The 19,593-nt window shown below is 41.8% G+C and overlaps 1 protein-coding gene and 1 non-coding gene across 6 annotated transcripts in view; both read right to left on the bottom strand.

Moving 5' to 3' along the window:
- The window catches only part of LIMA1 (LIM domain and actin binding 1), an 84,736-nt gene that overhangs the window by 48,393 nt on the left and 16,750 nt on the right, over positions 1-19,593 (bottom strand). For all 5 annotated transcript variants that reach the window (XM_053895933.1, XM_053895934.1, XM_053895932.1 and 2 more), the window contains exon 2: positions 9,997-10,138. In XM_053895933.1, coding sequence (XP_053751908.1) covers positions 9,997-10,115 — 119 coding nt within the window. In that variant the 5' untranslated portion in view covers positions 10,116-10,138. The remainder of the gene's footprint in view (positions 1-9,996; positions 10,139-19,593) is intronic.
- On the bottom strand, positions 14,767-14,870 carry LOC128775158 (U6 spliceosomal RNA). Its single transcript, XR_008419809.1, has one exon. It is a non-coding gene; the product is annotated as a U6 spliceosomal RNA (small nuclear RNA).

The raw sequence follows: 19,593 nt of genomic DNA, 5'->3' as shown, positions 1-19,593 counted from the left end.
GTGAGGAAAGCATTCCAGGCACAGAAAAATGGCCCACACAAAGGCCCCAAGGTGCCTCAGGTGAGTAAGTACATAAAGCTCCAGGGTTCCTGGGGCACATCGGGAGAGGGAGAGCAAGAGACGGATCAGGAAGGCAGAGGTTCTGTGCGCCATGCTGAGCGTTTTGAATGTAATCCTAGGTGCAAGGAATGGTCACTGATCCAATTCATGTTTTTAAAAGAGTGCTCCAGGGGCACCTGTGTGGCTCAGTCTGTGAAGTGTCCAACTCTTGGTTTCAGCTCAGGTCATGATCTCACAGTTTGTGGGTTTGAGCCCTGCAATGGGCTGTGCCCTGACAGTGGAGCCTGCTCGGGATTCTCTCTCTCTACCCCTCCCCCTGTCTCTCTCTCTCTCTCTCTCTCTCTCTCTCTGAAAATAAATAACTTTTTAAAAAATTTTTAATGTTTATTCAGTTTTGAGAGACAGAGAGCAAGCAGAGGTGGGGCAGAGAGAGAGAGGGAGACAGAATCCGAAGCAGGCTCCAGGCTCTGAGCTGTCAGCACAGAGCCTGCCACGGGGCTCAAACTGACGAACTGTGAGATCATGACCTGAGCCGAAGTCAGATGCTTAACCGACTGAGCCACTCAGGCGCCCCTTAAATAATCTTGAAACAAATAATAAAGGGGTTCTCTAGAGGCTGTGTGGAGAATGGACTGGGGGGCCGACAAAGGAGGTGGCATTAATGAGAGGTGATGCTGGCTTGGCCCAGGGTGGTGACACTGGAGTGAAAGAAAAGTGAGTAGGCTTGAGATGTATTTCAGAGGTAGAATCAACAGGACTGGTAGTGAGGGAAGGGGGAAGAAGCAGTCAAGAACAAGTCCCAGGGTTTTGGCAGCTGAGTTCATGGAATTACTGTTAACTAGGATGGGGAATTCTGAAGGAGGAGCAAATCTGGTGACGGGGAAGATAAAGAGTTCAGCGTTAGCCACGTTAACTAACTAGCAATATAAATTTAGGACTTGTCTGTCCACAGGTGGTATTAAAGCCACGGAACACACCATATCACCTACAAGAGTGTGCACTGTGAGAAGAGGTCCTGGAGACTAACATTTTAGCAGTCAAAAGGGGATGAAGAGGTCATAAGACACAATGACAAGGAATAGACAGAGAGGTAGCAGACAACCAGGAAACTGGCAGAGAAGCCAAGAGAAGGAAAAATGTGGGAGGCACAAAGTGCTGAGAGGTCATGTGATACCAAGGCTACCAACACCTGGGTTTAGCAACACAGCAGCCTCCTGTAACCCTGGCAATCCTCTTCCATTATAAATATAATTAATTTACCCACACTCCTTTTATGTGCATTTGGATTATTTCCAGCTTTCCGCCATTACAAATAGTACTTTGGTGAATGTCCTTGTGCGTATATTTTCCCCCTTACTTGTACTAATACGTCTGTCTGAGAGTCCCTAGAAATGGAAATGCAAGAGAAAAGTGGATTATAGATAGAAAGGAACTTACAATTGGCCTTGGCCCTTGTTTCCACACCCCCTGGGTAATCATCTACAGTATATTACAGTGATAACACAATATATGGGAGCCAGAGCCAATCAGCAGACAGGTTTATTCTTAGTCAATTGTTCTCCAAGGCAAAGTATTTGCACTGTGGTTAGTTGAGTAAATAGGCTCAAAGGTTCCCTTCCCTTTTCTGTCTTAACAGAAATATAGACTTAAAGAAAGAAGACCAGAATAATTTTCATCTTCAGTCCTCTCCTTTTAGCACAGAGGCATCTGAAAGACACAGGTATATCTGCCGCTGGCTGTCTTGAATTTTGTTTTGAAACTCCACTCAAATATCCCTGTCTTTTATTTAGAATGAAGTACTTGCTAAATATTAGATATGCAGGGAGAAAGGTCGCATGCCACTGCTTTCTTCCAAGTCAGGGCCGTGGTACTTTTTACATTTTGCACTCTTGGTATGCTAAGAGATGCTGGGGTGCCACACTTCTAAATTCAGCGTTGGGGCAGGATTCAGGCCTCAGACTTTCCTCAAAGGCACTTAAGAGCAACTTGCGTAATTCTGACACAAAATGTGAAGGTCACTGATTTTGCAGGGGCAGGGGAGGGGGAAGGCATTTTGAAGATTCAAATTGGAGGGGAAAAAATATTTGCAGTGACATTTCTATAATTAAAATCTCATCCCTCTCCCCCTCCCAGACTGTCTTGTTGTCCACCATCCTCTTGTTCACACACAGAATTTAATCTTGCAACTGCTCATTAATGCTCAGCGGTGGGGCAGGCAGCTGATGGAGGATGCTAGAATTATCTTGGGAGTAATAGCAGTGCCTCAAACTTTTCTAAGGCCAGAACAGAGTTCCTGAGCCATGACTCTTGCTCGCATGCCCTCAAAGAGAGCAAAGAGAAAATGGAAACTCCCGTTTCAGGCAATGTATTTTCCTCTGGAACTATTTCACCACTAAAATGTTACAGAGGAGCAAAAAAGGAAAAGAAAAAAAAAAAAAAGAGGAAGGTAGCCAGGGAGATCTGAAGGTCAATTTTTTCTTAATGAAGGAAAAACTAAATATAAACCAGGTTCCTTCTTGAGACTATGGAGAGGGTAAAGTCATAAGAAGGTGGAGGTGTTACAGAGGGGAGGGATGAGTGTGGGGGTGGGGTTCAGGGATCTGTGTGCTGGCTTTGGCTTTGCCACTGTCTGGGGTGGGAGCCTCAGTCATAATCACTGGCCATCAAGTTCCTGGTCTGTCAGAGGAATGGGGCAAAGGTTAGCCAGATTGGTGGTTTTAAAACTCTTTTCACTGCAGAATCCTACCTTCAAGTGATATCTCTTTTTTTAATGTTTCTTTCTTTTTTTTTCTTTTTTCTTTTGTTGAGAGAGAGACAGAGTGCGAGTGGGGGTGGGGGGCAGAGAGAGAGGGAGACGCAGAATCTGAAGCAGGTTCCAGGCTCTGAGCTGTCAGCACAGAGCCTGATGCAGGTCTCGAACCCACGAACCGTGAGATCATGACCTGAGCCAAAGTTGGACGCTTAACTGACTGAGCCACCCAGGTGCCCTCAAATGATATCTTATTCAGAACCTAACAAATAAAAGAGATCAAAGCAGTACAGCTGGTGTGGAAGGTCTCGCGCTCAGTCCTCTCGTTCTTCCCATCTTCCCAGACCTGGCCTCTGAGGTTCCTCTGAAGAATTCAATTAAGATTGGTTGAAAACCAATGAGCCAGATTCTCTTTACTTCCAAAAATGTTTTTTTTTTTTTTTTTTTTTTCAACGTTTTTTTTTTTTATTTTTATTTTTGGGACAGAGAGAGACAGAGCATGAACGGGGAGGGGCAGAGAGAGAGGGAGACACAGAATCGGAAACAGGCTCCAGGCTCCGAGCCATCAGCCCAGAGCCCGACGCGGGGCTCGAACTCACGGACCGCGAGATCGTGACCTGGCTGAAGTCGGACGCTTAACCGACTGCGCCACCCAGGCGCCCCTCTTTACTTCCAAAAATGTAAGAATCAAACAGGAGTCTTCTGGAAAGAAACCAAATTCCACCAAAAAAGTCAAATTTTAATCAAGCAAAGCATATGTTACACTGAAGTTAGTGGTGAGTAAACCAAAGCTAGCTATTCATTTTTTTTCTTAAATTTTTTTTAACGTTTATTCATTTTTGAGACAGAGAGAGACCGAGCATGAACGGGGAAAGGTCAGAGAGAGAGGGAGACACAGAATCTGAAACAGCCTCCAGGCTCTGAGCTGTCAGCACAGAGCCCGACATGGGGCTCGAACTCACGGACCGCGAGATCATGACCTGAGCCGAAGTTGGACACCCAACCGACTGAGCCACCCAGGCGCCCCCAAAGCTAGCTATTCAAACCGACTCATCAATAGGACCTTCCTTACCTCAAGTTTAATGATGTATATAGTATAGAGGTTCAGTAAAAGAATTAAGTCGAGCTATAAAGTACTCATGAGACCTAAGATCTATGCTAGAAAAATCACTCTTAAATTTTTTTAATGTTTTCTTTCTTTCTGTAAAAAAATTTATTCTTGAGAGAGACAGAGCATGAGGGAGGGAGGGAGGGGCAGAGTGAGAGAGGAACACAGAATCCAAAGCAGGCTCCAGGCTCTGAGCTGTCAGTACAGGGCCTGACATGGGGCTCGAACTCACAAGCCGTGAGATCATGTCCTGAGCCGAAGTCGGACGCTCAACCAATTGAGCCACCCAGGCGCCCCAAAAAAGTTACTCTTATATACAAATAAATGTAAAACATGTTAGCAGTTAGAAAGTAAAGCCCAGCTAATTCTACAAACGTGAGCCAGATTAAGCTTCCAAATGCCACTTTTATATTAATCTCTGATCAGAAACCTCCTCAGGTTTCCTACAGTCTCTTAACTAGGCTTGTACAGGATTTGTTCATTCCAAACCCCATAATAGGGAGTGTTTCAAAATAAGAGAAAATCAGGTCACCAGGTGTTGGAAGTAGAGATGAGTATATGCTTTGTGGAACACAGTCCTGCAATCTGCTTTGGAAACCTATAGTGAGTGAACCCTAAAAGCCTTGAGCAAGATCAGCAACATTGATTCAGGGTCTCCATTGAGCACGAAACATGGAGAAGAGATTCAGGCTGATTCTCTGGTTTATCTGTCCCAAGTGCACATCACACCCTGTACTACTGTGCCTTAGACCTCCTGTGGCTCTCTGCAATGTCACCACCATCCTCTCAGCCTACCAAATAAAATCTATTCATCCTTCAAAACTAGTTTAACACATGGGCATCGGGGTGGCTCAGTCGGTGAAGTGTCCAGCTCTTGAATTTGGATCAAGTCACGATCTCATGGTTCGTGAGATCAAGCCCCACTTCGGGCTCCCACACTGAGCCTGCTTTGGGATCCTCTCTCTCCACCCCACCCCCTCCCTGGCTCACACTCGCTTTTGCTCTCTCTCTCTCTCTCTCTCTCTCCCAAAATAAATAAATAAACTAAAAAAAAAAAAAAAGAATCTAGCATGAAGCTTGGCACATCGATTCTGTTAATGAGTTCAGGATTTAGTTTTGCATAATTGCCATTTGCCCTTATAACCTTCATGGAGAAAAGACAGTCACCCTGCTATGCTAGGAGAAGGTAACCTCTAAGATGACTTTTTGTTTTCTCTCTGTAAGATTAAGAAGGCCCCTAAGATGAACTGCTTTTCCCAACCTCCTAACTCTCATCAGTTCTAAAAGACCCAGTTCCTCTATCTTGAGAACCGGCTGGGCGAGGCCATGACAGAATAAAGGGCTGGGAAAGGAACTGAAGAAGGGGTGAGAGTTTCACTGAAGTGACCAACTGAGGTAGGCAGGGAAGGAAGTGAAGCCAAGAAGGAGACTGACATCCACGGCCTGGGCGTCCTGCTTTGGCCTGAGAGCAGTGTCAGTGGGAATAAGAGAGCGGAAGAGTATTAGCACAGGAGGCTCCACTCAGAGAGGTATTCCAAATGCACATTCCAGAGATGGATTCTGCATGAGATAAGGTTGGGATTGGATGCAGGGCCAGGGGAGACAATGTGTCGGTTGAAGAAGTAGGGAAGGTCAAGAAATTATGAGTTCAGAGTACGAGACAGGTCATTTATGTGGACAAGTGATTCTTCACTGGGGGGCACTATGGGCCCTGGGGGACATCTGGAAACATGTAAGGGAATCTTCCTAAGGTTTCCCTTCCACCTCATTTTTCTTTTTTGGATGTCACAATGTCGCGGGGGTACTACTAGCATTTGGAGGAAGGATGAACATCCTGCAGAAGGAAGGTCTGCCTCATCGAAAATGCCCATAGCACCGTTGCTGAGAAACACTGAGGAGAGAATGAAGCTGGAAGCTACTGTCCCCAGCAAAGGCGGGGAGCTTGGCCAGGTGGCTGGCATACCACTGCAAGAAAGGGGAATAGAGAAAGAGTACAGTACAGTTAGATGTGAGCCTCAAAGCACAGGTTTAGAACTTCAGAACAAGGAATGAAAAACAATCGATGGGAACCAGTGGTGGAGATTTAGGACGGCAGCAACCCTGACTCCCAGCCCCAGCATGTGCAGAAGCAGCAGGCGGCCACTGCTCAGAGACAGAAGGCAAGTGGAGGGAAAGCCAAGTTCAGCTGAAGAGAGGTGGGGCTAGGGAGGGTGAAAAGGGTAAGAATGTGGAGAAGTTTCTCTGCAGAAGAGGGAGTTTCCAACTCCCATTAATCACATCTCAACACTGTCTCAGTTCTTTCCCTTCCTCTCCATTCCTGCTGCCCCTCACCCTCAATAGCTTTCACTGGGTTCTCAAGAGAGCCTCACAACTTGTTTCCATGCTATCAATCTCTCACCTTTCCAGTCTACCTTTTTACACTGTTGCCAGAAGCATCTTTCTAAAATACGAGTCTGATCATGTCATTCTCTCTACACAAAAACCTTCAATTGTTTCCCTTGTTTATCTAACTAAATCCTGAACTCAGTATGGCATTCAAGGCCATCTATCATCCGGCTCAAACTAAACTGTACTAGTCCCTTCTCCCTTTTGTATCTCTCCATGCCAGACTGCTTGCTTTCCCATTCCCTTTATTTATGGTTAGTTTCCACAATCCTTTGTTTGAACTTATCATAAGCCTGATAGAATATCTTTCACTACCAGTGCTCCCTAAACCTCCCTGAAAGTAAAATTCACCTGGGATACTTGTTGAAAACACAAATTCCTGGGCTCCATCCCAGACACATCGAATCAGACTCTTTAGGGGAGGAGCCAGGGAAGCCATATAGGATAGTTTTAAAACATGTCCAAAAATATTTTTGACATTCCTGAGGCGCCTGGTGGCCCAGCTGGTTAAGCGTTTGACTTTGGTTCAGGTCATGATTTCACGGTTCATGAGTTCAAGCCCTGCATCGGACTGTCTGCTGTTAGCACAGAGCCTGCTTCAGCTCCTCTGTCTCCCTCTCTCTCTGCCCCTCTCCCCCTCCTCTCGCTCAAAAATAGACATTAAAAACAAAAATTGACATTCCTCCCATCGAAAAGTAGAGTCAAGTTCTCGTCCCTCTGAATGTGGGCCCACTTGAAGAGAATGCGGCAAAAGTGATTCTGTGTAACTTCGGAGGCCAGGTCATAAAAGGCCACACAACTCCTGATCCTGTCTCCCTTCTTCCTTTGTTCCCTCCCTCTGTCTCTGGATGCTTGCCCTTGGCACCCAGCCAACTAAGCCACGCAGCCACATGGAAACGCCATGTGTAGGTATTCTGACCAGGGCCCCAGCTGAGATCCCAGATGACTGCCAGCAGCAATGACCTGACTTGCGAGTGAGTGAGTCTTTAGAAGACTATGGACCCCATCTTTGAGCCACCTTGGCTGATGCTAATGGAAGCATCAAATTGGAGATTCACAAGCAAAATAAATGTTAGTATTTCAAGCCACTAAATTTTGGAGATTTTTTTTTTTTTTTTTTTTTTTTTTTTTTTGAGATTTTTTTTTTTTCTAATGAGCAATAGATAACCGGAGCACCATATTATTAATAAGTACCCCAGGTGATTCTTAAGATGAAGGAAGTTCAGGGACTTCAGCTACCATATAAACTATACTAATTTATACCATCAGTTTCCTTGAGGTCAGGGATTAAGTCTTACTACCTTCCCAGGGGCACCTGGGTGGCTCAGTCAGTTAAGCATCTGATGTCAGCTCAGGTCATGATCTCACGGTTCGTGGGTTTGAGCCCCACATCAGGCTTGCTGCTGTCAGCCTGTCAGCATGGAGCCCATTTCGGATCCTCTGTCTCCCTCTCTCTGCCCCTCCACTGCTTGCACTCTCCCCACCCACTCCCCAAAAAAATAAATGTTAAAAAAATTTTTTTAAATGACATTTATTTATTTTTGAGAGTTAGAGAGACAGAGTGTGAGCAGGAGAGAGGCAGAGAGAGAGAGAGACACACACACACACAGAACCTGAAGCTGGCTCCAGGCTCTGAGCTGTCAGCACAGAGCCCAACGCAGGGCTTGAACTCATGGACTGTGAGATCATGACCTGAGCTGAAGTCAGACGCTTAACTGACTGAGCCACCCAGACGCTTCAAAAAAATATTAAAAATAAGTCTTACTACCTTTCAGGATCTCTGTCCCTTTTTTCTAAAATATCTTTATTGATTTTCTTTTTCTTTTTCTTTCTTTTTTTTTTTTTTTTTTTTTGGTAAGAATAATACATGTTTGCCATAAAATTACAACAATACAAAATGCATAATGTGGAAGATAAACGGCCTATGCAGTCTCCCCCCACCTTCATTCCACCTTGAGCGGTAAACAAAGTCAACAATTTGGAAGGGTAGTGTTTTCCACAGAGCAAGTGCTTGATGGATTTGTTCCTGAAGAAAAGGTGGCACGGTAGATTTAAAAATGTCTTATTGTTATTTAGCTATATCCTAGATACAGCTCCCAGAATGTCTTTCTTCAAACCTTGACCATGTTTTATCTCTTAAATGTATCGAGCTTCCTATTAATTAACAAACTCTACTAGTAAGGTAAACCTACCAGCTGTCCTAAGCTCCTCCCCAGTATGGCGTCTCCCTTTGAGTGAAGTCAATGTGTGCATCCCTGGTATATTACATATACCATTCTTTCAACATCTGTTGAGTGCCTACTACATTCCAGTCACCATGCTATACACTAAGCATATAAAATAAGTGGGAAAGGGGCCCTCATATCAAAGAACTCATGGTCCAGAGTAGGGGGTCAGCAAACTTTTTCTTAAGGGACCAGGTAGTAAATATTTTAGACTTTGAGGCCATCTGGTCTCTGCTGCAACTCTGCAGCTATAGCACGAAAGCAGCCATAGACAATGCACAAATGGAAATAGCCATGTTCCCATAAATCTTTATTTACTAAAACAGGCAGCTAGTGGGCCGTAAGTTGCCTACACAGTTTTCACTGTTCAACAAAACTTTGTGCATTGATGAAATGTTTCTGTGATTTCCAAAATGGTAGCCACTTGCTACATGTAACTCTTGGATGCTTGAAATGTGGCTAGTGCAGCTGATGAACTGAATTTTAAGTATTATTTAATTTTAATTAATTTACATTTATTTTTTTTTAATTTTTTTTTTAACGTTTTATTTATTTTTGAGACAGGGAGAGACAGAGCATGAACAGGGGAGGGTCAGAGAGAGGGAGACACAGAATCTGAAATAGGCTCCAGGCTCTGAGCTGTCAGCACAGAGCCCGACACGGGGCTCGAACTCACGGACCACAAGATCATGACCTGAGCCAAAGTCGGCCGCTTAACCGACTGAGCCACCCAGGCGCCCCAATTAATTTACATTTAAATAGGCACATACGTAGTGGCTACTATACTGGACAATGCGGGTATAGAGTGTACTAACGCTCCCTTCAACGAAATCAATGCTTGCCTCACAACGCACCTCAACCAAAAAGCCTTCCTGATTAGCTTCTGCCCATGATGGTCACTCTTTCTCTCCTATTGTTTCTAGTCCTTAGTTCCATTCATTTTGGACTTGCTGACATTTTGCTTAATAATTATGTGTTTTATAGTTATCTTCTGTGTGTAAATTTTTCTCTCCCTAAACAAAAATTCAAGGATAGAGAATGTGTTTCCTGATTATTATCATCCTCCTCCATAGTGTCTTGTATGGTGCTTAAAATTCAGAAGGTGTTCAATAAAGCCATTTTTTTTAGACTTTTTTTTTTAAAGTTTACTTATTCTGAGAGAGACAGAGAACGAGCAGAGAAGGGGCAGAGAGAGAGAGAGAAAGAGAGAGAGAGAGAGAGAGAGAGAGAGAGAGAATCCCAAGCAGGCTGCACACTGCCAGCAGTGGAGCCCGACGTGGGGCTCAAAGTCATGAACCATGAGATCATGACTTGACCGAAACCAAGAGCTGGACACTTAATGGACTGAGCCACCCAAGTGCCCCTCAATAAAGCCATTTTACACCATGTACTTCCTTTACTGATTTCCCTGACAGGTGGTAATGTTTGCTCAAGACAGATGGTCCTCTTGGACAAGGATCAGCACTTACTTGGAGAATATTTCTACAATAGCCGATGACTTGTTCTTGTTGACAAGAGAAAGTTCTTTGGCCGTTACCCTCAATGATACTGAAGTCCATTGCCGTCTATTAAATGGAGTTGATTCCATCTTGTCTACAGATACGGAAATACCTATGCAATAAAGAAAGTCAGAGTATTAGACACAGAAGAGGATTCTCTAGCAGCCAAGGGCTCGCAGTGGTGTGGCAGAAGAGAGAACAGAGAGCTCTACCTAGGCCAGCAGACCACACCACTGCCTCTACCAGTTTTCTCTCAAAAACTGTAACCTTGGTCAAATGATTCAATATCTGGGTTGTAGTTTCCTGTAAAATGAGAAGGTTAGACCAGATGATCTCTAAGGTCCCTTCCAGTTCCATCATTTTAAGACTGACCTCACTGTGCAAACATCAATTGGCCTCCCTCTGAACTTAAATCTGTTCCAAAGTCACATTTGGAGTGAAATGTTCCACTCTTCTGAGTTACATCCCAAGGGAAGTACACTTGGCATCTGTGTAGATTCAGGTCCAAATTAGGTTCTACCTACGTCCAAGTTTCTTTTGGCTGCCCTTTCTCCCCAAACTGTGCATCACTGGCCACTTGGTTTGGAGAGAGAGCTGGGGACACAGCATGGTATAAGATAAAGAGTGAGGGCTTTAAGTTGAGATAATCTTCAGCTAAATCATAACTTTTGTCACCTTGAACAACCTATATAATTTCATATATATAGTTTTACTTTCTTCTGCTGAAAAATGAGAATAATACTTACCATTGTTGGTGTTTTGATATGGATTTAAGGAGAGGATATATTTAAAATATTAAGTAGGTTATAATGTATTAAGAGCAATTTAAGTATACATATCGGAATTGACTATTGTTATATACTTATTATTTTTACATTTTAACAATCTTGACAACATGGAGAAATATAATGAACTTTAAATTCAGGCGACAAAACCTCTATTCTGTAATTCTTTTCTAACATTGCTTCAAGTCAAAGAATACATAAAGCTATGCCCCTGAAATCACCTAGTCCCTGCCCATTAATCTGGATTGTTTCAGTTTTGCCCCAGAAATTGCCAAAGGTGTTTTTGCCCTAGTAGTTAGCAAAGGAGTTCCAACCTTTGTCCAGAAAAGGTAAGATTAGAAATGAGTCCATAGTTTCCTTATTTGAAGAGTGAAAACTATAGATAAAGTACTACTTGCAGGTCTCTTGACAACTGCAGAGCATAACTGATCAGACAGAATGCAGAGTTCATCATGTACTGTTTCTAGCAACCTTGACAACAACAGAACCCAGTGGGCTTAACCAAGCAACCTGGGCTGCCATTTTACACTGAAAGTTCTGTTATGCAAAACAAGTGATAAGCAACCTTAAAGAGCACACTACTTTTCCACACGCGGTACTCGTTCTTCCGACTAAAGTCTTGGGTGAAAACAATGAGAGTTTTGTGGTTTTTACTTGTTTGTTTTAATCCCCATGTTGAAAGGTAACATAGAACCCCCTCCTGATAAGGAGCTCTGGTATTAGACACAGATGCATTTAAGTGGGAGTTTTGGCCCCATCCCTAAAACTTAGATTTCTCATCCATAGCAATAGTACTTCCTTCATAATATCCTTATGAGGAACAAATAAGGTAAAGAAAAGACCCTGACACAGAGTAAGTAAGTAATACATGTTGGTTTTTCAAGAATCTCTCTCTTCCTGGATAAAATAATCTTAATTCTACACATGTTCTTTGAAGTAAACGTCAGTGTATCAAATAATATGTATTTACTTGTTTATCTGCTTCCCAGTTTGAATCTGACAGACCCGTCGAACATGGTCAGCCCTTACTCTCATAAGAAAAAGATACAGAAGCAAAACAATTCTGCTAAACTCAGTTACGCAACATCACAGTAATGACCCTTTGAGTCAAGGTTAGGAAATACTGAATCACACTTAAGACACTGTTTGGTACAATTATGCTTTCAATGTAGGTGTGGGTATAAAAGTCGTCAGTGCTTCTATAGCAATCAATTCTGGATCAAAGAAAAAAATACAGAAGATATGTTCTCAAATTTCTTTGTAAAAAGGAAAAATCATTCATTATTTGAGGGACTGAGTATGGTTAAAAAAAAGGGGGGGGGGTTATTTAATTCCCAAGTCTAATTCCATGGTTTTGATTAACATTGGCCAGAAATCCAGGAAAACTCAGAATATCTATCTTGGTATAAGGCTGTGATAAGCACACTTTTTGCTCAAGGAATGAGGTGGCTCACACCATCACCACGCTTCTCTTTACAGAAGCATACTATCATTTCTTAGTAATGTGATTAGCAGCACCCTATGAAACAGATAAAGGCGAGAATGAGTACACGCTTTTTGATAGATGTTGGTATCAGGTTACCGAGTAACTAGCTACTTTCTGTAAGGTATAGGGAGAGGGCCTGCCCTGGCTGGGGCTTGCTGACACGTATACAATAATTATAGCACGAAGCAGAATATGGTTAGAGGCAATGTGTGGTCTAGGAGTAGGGAATTTGATTTTCTGGCTTGATGGGAGGGAAGGGAAGAGACATCAGATTGACTTGGGACTTACAGAGGGGCAGAACTTCATCAACTGAGGCCAGGAGGAGGAAAGTGCATCTCAGGTAGGGAGAACAGCATTATACTGTTAGGGAGCTGAAATAGCATAGAATACTTTAATAGATTTGACTGTAGGTACAAAAGTAGTGGAAGATAAGGTAGGGAAAGAATGGGCCCAGAACGGGAAAATCCTTGCAAACCATGTTAAGGAGTTTGAGCCATATTCCAATACTGGAAAGAACTAGCCTGTGAGTGAGCAGAGATAAGGTCTAGTCTTAATGTGCCACTCCCAAAAGAATGATTTCCCTGAGCCCAACATCTATATCTGTAAGATAAGAGTTCTATAGTGAATTGCCCACAGTCTCTATGGTGGAACCTGGGAAGTTTCTGAAAAAGCAAGTAACATAATGGGAACCATGTTTTAAAAGCTGATTCTGCAGCAGTGTATAACGTGATAATTGGGGGGCAAAGACTGGAGTCTAATTTACTTGTCAAAAAGATACTAAAACTGTCTAAATGAGAGGTAATCAAGGTTTACATTAGCATAGGTGGGAATGGAAAGGTGGGAAGAGAATTTACAGTTCTTAGAATAAAATGGATTTAGAGTTAGAGAAGGAATCAAAATTGGAATCATCAAACTTGAATGATTAGAAGATTGTTGATGCCATTAAGAGAGACAGTAAACATAGGAAGAAGTGGGAGAATTATGAGTTTGTTTTACATATGTTGAAATATACATGCCTGCAAGAAAAATCCTAGTGATTTTAGGAAGCTAAAAATTCCAGGCTGAGGTTAAAAGTCACACTCCTGGAAAGAAATGAACGTTTTGTTTATTTATTTTTCACATGTGTATTTTTATTTATTTTTGAGAGAGAGAGAGCAAGTGCATGAGCAGAGGAGGGGCAGAGGGTGAGGGAGAACAAGAATCCCAAGAACCCCAATGAGGGGTTCAATCTCATGAACCATGAGATCATGACCTGAGCTGAGATCCAGAGTTGGACACTCAACCGAGTGAACCACCCAGGTGCCCCAGAAGTGAACATTTTAAAACATCTACTTATATGAAGTACATATTTCACTTAATTCTCAGAACCGCTCTACAAGATTGGTTTTACTATCTCATATTTATGTTGAAAAACCGAAATTCAGAGATATTAAATAACTGTACAATCATCTTTTAGTCATAAGTAGCAGAGCTGGGATTCAAATCCATATTCTCTCTGATTTCCAAAGTCAATTTTCTTTCCACTACAAGTAATGAATAATGATTAAAACCATCACTTTTGGCCATGGTAGAAAATTGGGTAGCAAAAGTTTTGAATCACTTAGCTGCAAACCCATACAAATTATCTTTCAGCAAGAGTGTAGTGGCAATTATCTTCCCAGAATGGCCAGCATCAGAGATAAATCATCTGTTCTTTCAGTGAAACTTAGAATTAACTAGGGCCTTCTTGAAATACTCTCCACTGTGAACATCTTGACTTTCATGGGCTTGAATTAAAGGTGTGATATCTCTCCCTCCTTACCAACTCTCTCTCAGATGGGAACCCCATTCTCAGACTTTAGGACAACTTCCTAATCCTAGAAATCCTATTAAGAGTGAGAGGGCATGTACCAATGCCTGGAAAGACCCATCTAGAAGGAGGTATTCAGTTTGGGCTGCAATGCCTTTTTTTAAGTTTATTAATTTTGAGAGAGAGAGAGAGAGAGAGAGAGAGAGAGAATGTGCATGAAGGAGAGGCAGAGAGAGAGGGAGAGACAGAATCCCAAGCAGGCTCTACTCTGATAGTGTAGAGCCTGACGTGGGGCTCGAACTCATAAACCGTGAGATCATGACCTGAGCCAAAACCAAGAGTTGGACACCTAACTGACTGAAGCACCCCTGGCTACCATACCTTTGACTATTTTTTTTTTCCAAAGGCCCATTTGACTCTAAGATCTAATCCACTGCACTGCTACGTGCAAATAATAAAAGGCACTATCACTTATTGGACACTTACTAACTCATTTAAGCCTTACAACAACCCTGGAGACAGACTAGTGTTATTTCCATTAAAAACAAAAGCAAAAACAAAAACAAAAACGAAAACAAAACCTGGTTCATTGAGGTTGAGTAATGTGCCAAAGGTCATGTAGGTAATATATGGCCCAAGCAGAAGGCGTGTTCAGACTCTAAAACCCAGCCTCTTAGGTCAAATGCATTCTACTACCACTTTAACTGTGTGTCACCCTTGAGCAAGGGCCATGCTAATCTTCTCTGGATCGTTCCAGTCTTAGTATACATGCTACCGACACCACTTCAACTGTGAGGGAAGAATGGCTGGATTGGTTGTCAACTGTGTTCGAGAGTTAAAGGAAATGGATATAACAGAAATAACTCTAAGATTTTCTAGCCTCAGACATTGGAAGGACGGTGGTATCACAAATAATAATGGGACACCTAGAAAGGGAAACTGTTTGCTAAGAAGGAAGAAGTCTTCAGTTTTAGATGCATAGGGAAGATTTTAACATCAAAAGGGAAGCTTAGAAATCAAGTAACCAAATCCCCCTTTATACAATAAGGGAATTGAGCCACATGAAGGTCCAATAATTTTCCTCAGCTCCACAACTAGTTAAGTATGAAAGCCAGAGTTCTAATTCCCAGCTCAAAGTTCTTTTATCACACCAGGTAGCTTGAGGTAAGAGGGCTAAATGTCCTATGGGGAGCTATAGCTTGTTGATAAAAATCTCTTGAACAAAGGTTCTTTAAAGTTTAAGGGTTGGGCAATGACTCACTGGGAAATTTGGCCCCAGGTATCTGCTTCCTCAAACTATTGCTGAGAGTGAGACCTGTGGCTGCTCCAGGAGTCCTACTGTAATAAATGCATTTCCAGACTTAACCTAACTAAGCAAACTGTCTTGCAGAATCCAGGATGGGACAAAAGCAAATCAACTGTCATTAATACTATTCCTGTTCTTATAAATCTAATCTCCTAATCTCATCATATCTTTCTCCCCCCACTCTTTGTTTGTTTTGCTTTTTGTTACTTGTGCAAGAGGCATAGTTGCCTGAACACAGCACCCCCCCCCCGCCACACACACACAGATTAGAGAGAACAAAGTACAAACTCATTCATTAAAAGAAAATGTTGGAGCACCTGGGTGGCTCAGTTGGTTAACTGTCTGACTCTGATCTTGGCTCAGGTCATGATCTCATGGTTTGTGGGTTCAAGCCCCACGTCAGGCTCTGCACTGACAGCCTGACTGGGATTCTCTTTCCCACTCTCTCTGTCCCCCCCCCCCCCATGCTGTCTCTCCCAAAATAAATAAATAAACTTTAAAAAGTAAAAAGAATGTTATTTTTAGAAATAGACTGTAGGGGCGCCTGGGTGGCTCAGTCGGTTGAGCGTCTGACTTCGGCTCAGGTCATGATCTCAAAGTTCGTGGGTTCGAGCCCCGTGTCAGGCTCTGTGCTGACAGCTCAGAGCCTGGAGCCTGCTTCAGATTCTATGTCTCCTTCTCTCTCTGCCCCTCACCCACTCACACTCTGTCTCTCTCTCTCTCAAAAATAAACATTAAAAGAAAATTTAAAAAAAATAGACTGTAAAGTTTTAAACTTTGTTTCTTGTTTCTTTTTTATCAAGAACTCTTTCTGATTTTAATGTCAAAAGGTAAAAGGGAGCAACCATTGCAGTTTTTTATTTCTTTTTAATTTTTTTTAAAGATTTACTTTATTTTTTTTGAGAGAGAGGGAGAGAGACAGTGCATGAGCAGGGGAGAGGCAGAGAGAGAGGGAGACACAGAATACAAAGCAGGATCCAGGCTCAGAGCTATCAGCACAGAGCCTGACGCAGGGCTCAAACCCACGAGCTATGAGATCATGACCTAAACTGAAATCAGAGCTTAACTGACTGAGCCACCCAGGTGCCCCCTGTTTGTTTACCTTTTTGTAATCTTTACACCCAATATAGGATTCAAACTCATGACCTCAAGATCAAGAGTTGCATGTTCTAGCAAAAGAGCCAGCCAGGCACCATAGGAGCAACTGATTAAAAGAAAAAAAAAAAACAAACAAACAACCTAAAAAAACCTTCAAGGTGCAAAGGGAAATTTTAAACAAAAGCAATGTGAAAATGTTCCCATATAATGTTTTTTCAGAATATAAACTACATTTATTTCTAAGTGTACATATTTTTTTACCAAAACAGTGACTAAATTCACATACTTAAAAAAAGCTTTTGAAAGTTAAGTTTTTTTAAAAAACTTATTTTGAAACAATTTTAGATTTACACAAGAGTTGCAAATAAAGTACAAAAGTTCCCATGTACCTTTCATCTAGTTTTATCTTGTATTACCACAGCACAATTATCGAAATTAAGAAATCAGCATTGGTACAATACTATTAATTAAGCTATAGACTTTATTCAAATTCTACTAGTTTTTCCACTAGAGTCTTTTTTCTGTTCCAGAATCCTACACTACATTTAATGGTCATGGCTTCATTTTGTTTTGTTCTTTTTTATGTTTTATTTTATATTTGAGAGAGAGAGTGTGTGAGAGAGAGCAAGCAAGCAAGGGAGGGAGGGGCAGAGAGACAGAGACAGAATCCGAAGCAGGCTCCAGGCTCTGAGCTGTCAGTACAGAGCCTGATGCAGGGCTCGAACTCATGAGCAGTGAGACCATGACCTGAGCCGAAGTCGGACACTTAACCCCTGAGCCACCGAGGTGCCCCTAATGGTCATGGCTTCTTAAGTCTCTTCCAATGTCTATGACAGTCCCTCTGTTTTTGTCTTTTGTGACCATGACACTTTTGAAGAGTAGTGGTCAGGTATTAAATAGAATGTCCCTCAATTTGGGTTTCTTGGTGTCTCCAATAAAAAGAACCAGGGCTCCTTGAAGAAGTGGTTGATTCCAGAGCTGGGGCAGGGAAATACCAGATGAGCCTGGAATATCTCACAATCCTTAAAAAAAAAGGAGGGGGGGGAAGGGGTAGGTCACTTTTTAAAATATGATACTTTCTCAGATTTAGAGTGAAGTTCTAGAATTTTGGGAGGAATACTACAGAGTCTGATGTGCCTTCCTCCTCAGTGCATCATATCACAAGGCTCATGATGCTGATGTCTTGTTAATGGTGATGTTAACCTTGATCATTCGGTTAGGGTAGTGCCTGCCGGGTTTCACCACTGTCAAGTTACTATGTTTCCCTTTATAATTTGTAAATATTTGGGGGAGATCCTTTAATCCTATTCCTCCTTAAACTTTTACTAATTTTAGCATTCATGCACTGATCTTGCCTTCAGCAATTATTACTGTGCTGTTCTAATGGTGATTTTTCTCTTGCCCTCATTCCTTCTGCATTTATTACTTGGGATTCTTCTGTAAGAAAGAACTGTCCTTTCTCCCTTGCTTATTTATTCAATCATTATTAATATTAGGATAGACTCATGGATATTTATTTTATTTCCTGAGTTATAATAATTCCTGTATTATTCTATTCCCTGGGTAATTTTGTTTTGTTGCTCAAATTGTTCCCAGCTTTGGTCATTTGGAGCTCTTTCAGCTTGGCTCTAGTGTCCTTTCAATATGCCACCAACTTTTTTTTTTTTTTTTTTTTTTTAAGCACATTCTTACTTTATAGCACTATAAGATGACCCAAACTTGTCTTGTATTTGCTGGCCCCAGGCCTGGAATCAAGTACTACAAGGAGTCATGATTCCTTTTATTGGAGAAACCAAATCTGGATACTACATGTTTTCATTGCTACTGAGATGTCACTGTTTCTAGGCTGCCTTGGGGGATAGAACCAGGAATATATATATTTATTTCTTTATCTACCTGTTTACACACACACACACACACACACACACAATCTAGCATCAAATAATCTAGTATCACAAGATTCATTCTAGCATTCCTTTTATTTATTTTAACTTCTTTCTCTGATAGGGAGAAGCCTAACTTCATAGAATTTTGACATGAAAAGAGAATCTCCAAAATTATGTCATTACCAGTTTCTACTCCCTTGATACACCATATATTTTTTCACTCCACCTAGAATGTTATCCCTTCCTCAACTATCCACCTTTCAAGACTCCAGGAAAGACCGCCTCCTCAAAGAACCCTTTCCTGAACTGCCCTGGCCCTATTCCCAATCAGCATAGGTCACTTCCTTTATCTTATTATAATTTTATAAATTCTACTTGATAGAAAGATTCTTGGGATCAGGGGACAGATCTACTTTGCCTCTTGCCCTCTTGGCATCTAGTACATTGCCTTCTAAATAGAAGGAACTTTGGGGCACCTGGGTGGCTCAATTAGGCATCTGACTTTGGCTCAGGTCATTATCGTGAGTTCAAGCCCTGCATCAGGCTCTGTGCTAACAGCTCAGAGCCTGCTTCAGATTCTGTGTCTCCCTCTCTCTCTGCCCCTCCCCCGTTCTCTCTCTCTCAAAAATAAATAAACATTAAAAAATTTAAATAGAAGGAACTTTATGCATATGTTTTGAGTGAAATTACATCAGGTTTAAATTTTATCCAAAACACTATCAGTACAAAAAAATGAATGCTTGTTATGCAGTCTTAAGGCTAGTTGTTGAGAAAGTACATATCATTTTTCAGAACTGTGACTTAGTAATTTTAGTTTATTCAAACTTTTGAGTGAAACTCAAGGAATATGAAAAAAATAGAACGACTAAATAACTTCAAATAGTGTACCTAAAAGGCTCACTACTCTATTATTCAGCCACACTGTGACAGACAAGTCTACAGGCAAGTTTTACAAGTCTGTTAGAATTATCACTGCTATTCTTCTTGGAATAGTTTTAGCCAGGTCTCTGTAGAAACATGTATCCTAGACAATAAGAAATTTGTAGCAATGATCAAATTCCCAGGGGTCAACAAGGATGTAGATGTTTGTATCAAGACAGAATCACCTTAGCAACATTTTGTCTCTTTTAAAAAATCACTCTTTAAGGATATTTTGATCTCTAAAAACACTAAGAGTGGGGCGCCTGGGTGGCTCAGTCGGTTAAGCGGCCGACTTC

This window comes from Panthera pardus, unplaced genomic scaffold (assembly GCF_024362965.1).
Source record: "Panthera pardus isolate Hobbes unplaced genomic scaffold, ASM2436296v1 HiC_scaffold_6, whole genome shotgun sequence".
Taxonomy (NCBI): domain Eukaryota; kingdom Metazoa; phylum Chordata; class Mammalia; order Carnivora; family Felidae; genus Panthera; species Panthera pardus.
The sequence above is the reverse complement of the archived record's forward strand: the minus strand, read 5'-3'. Positions and strand labels throughout refer to the sequence as shown.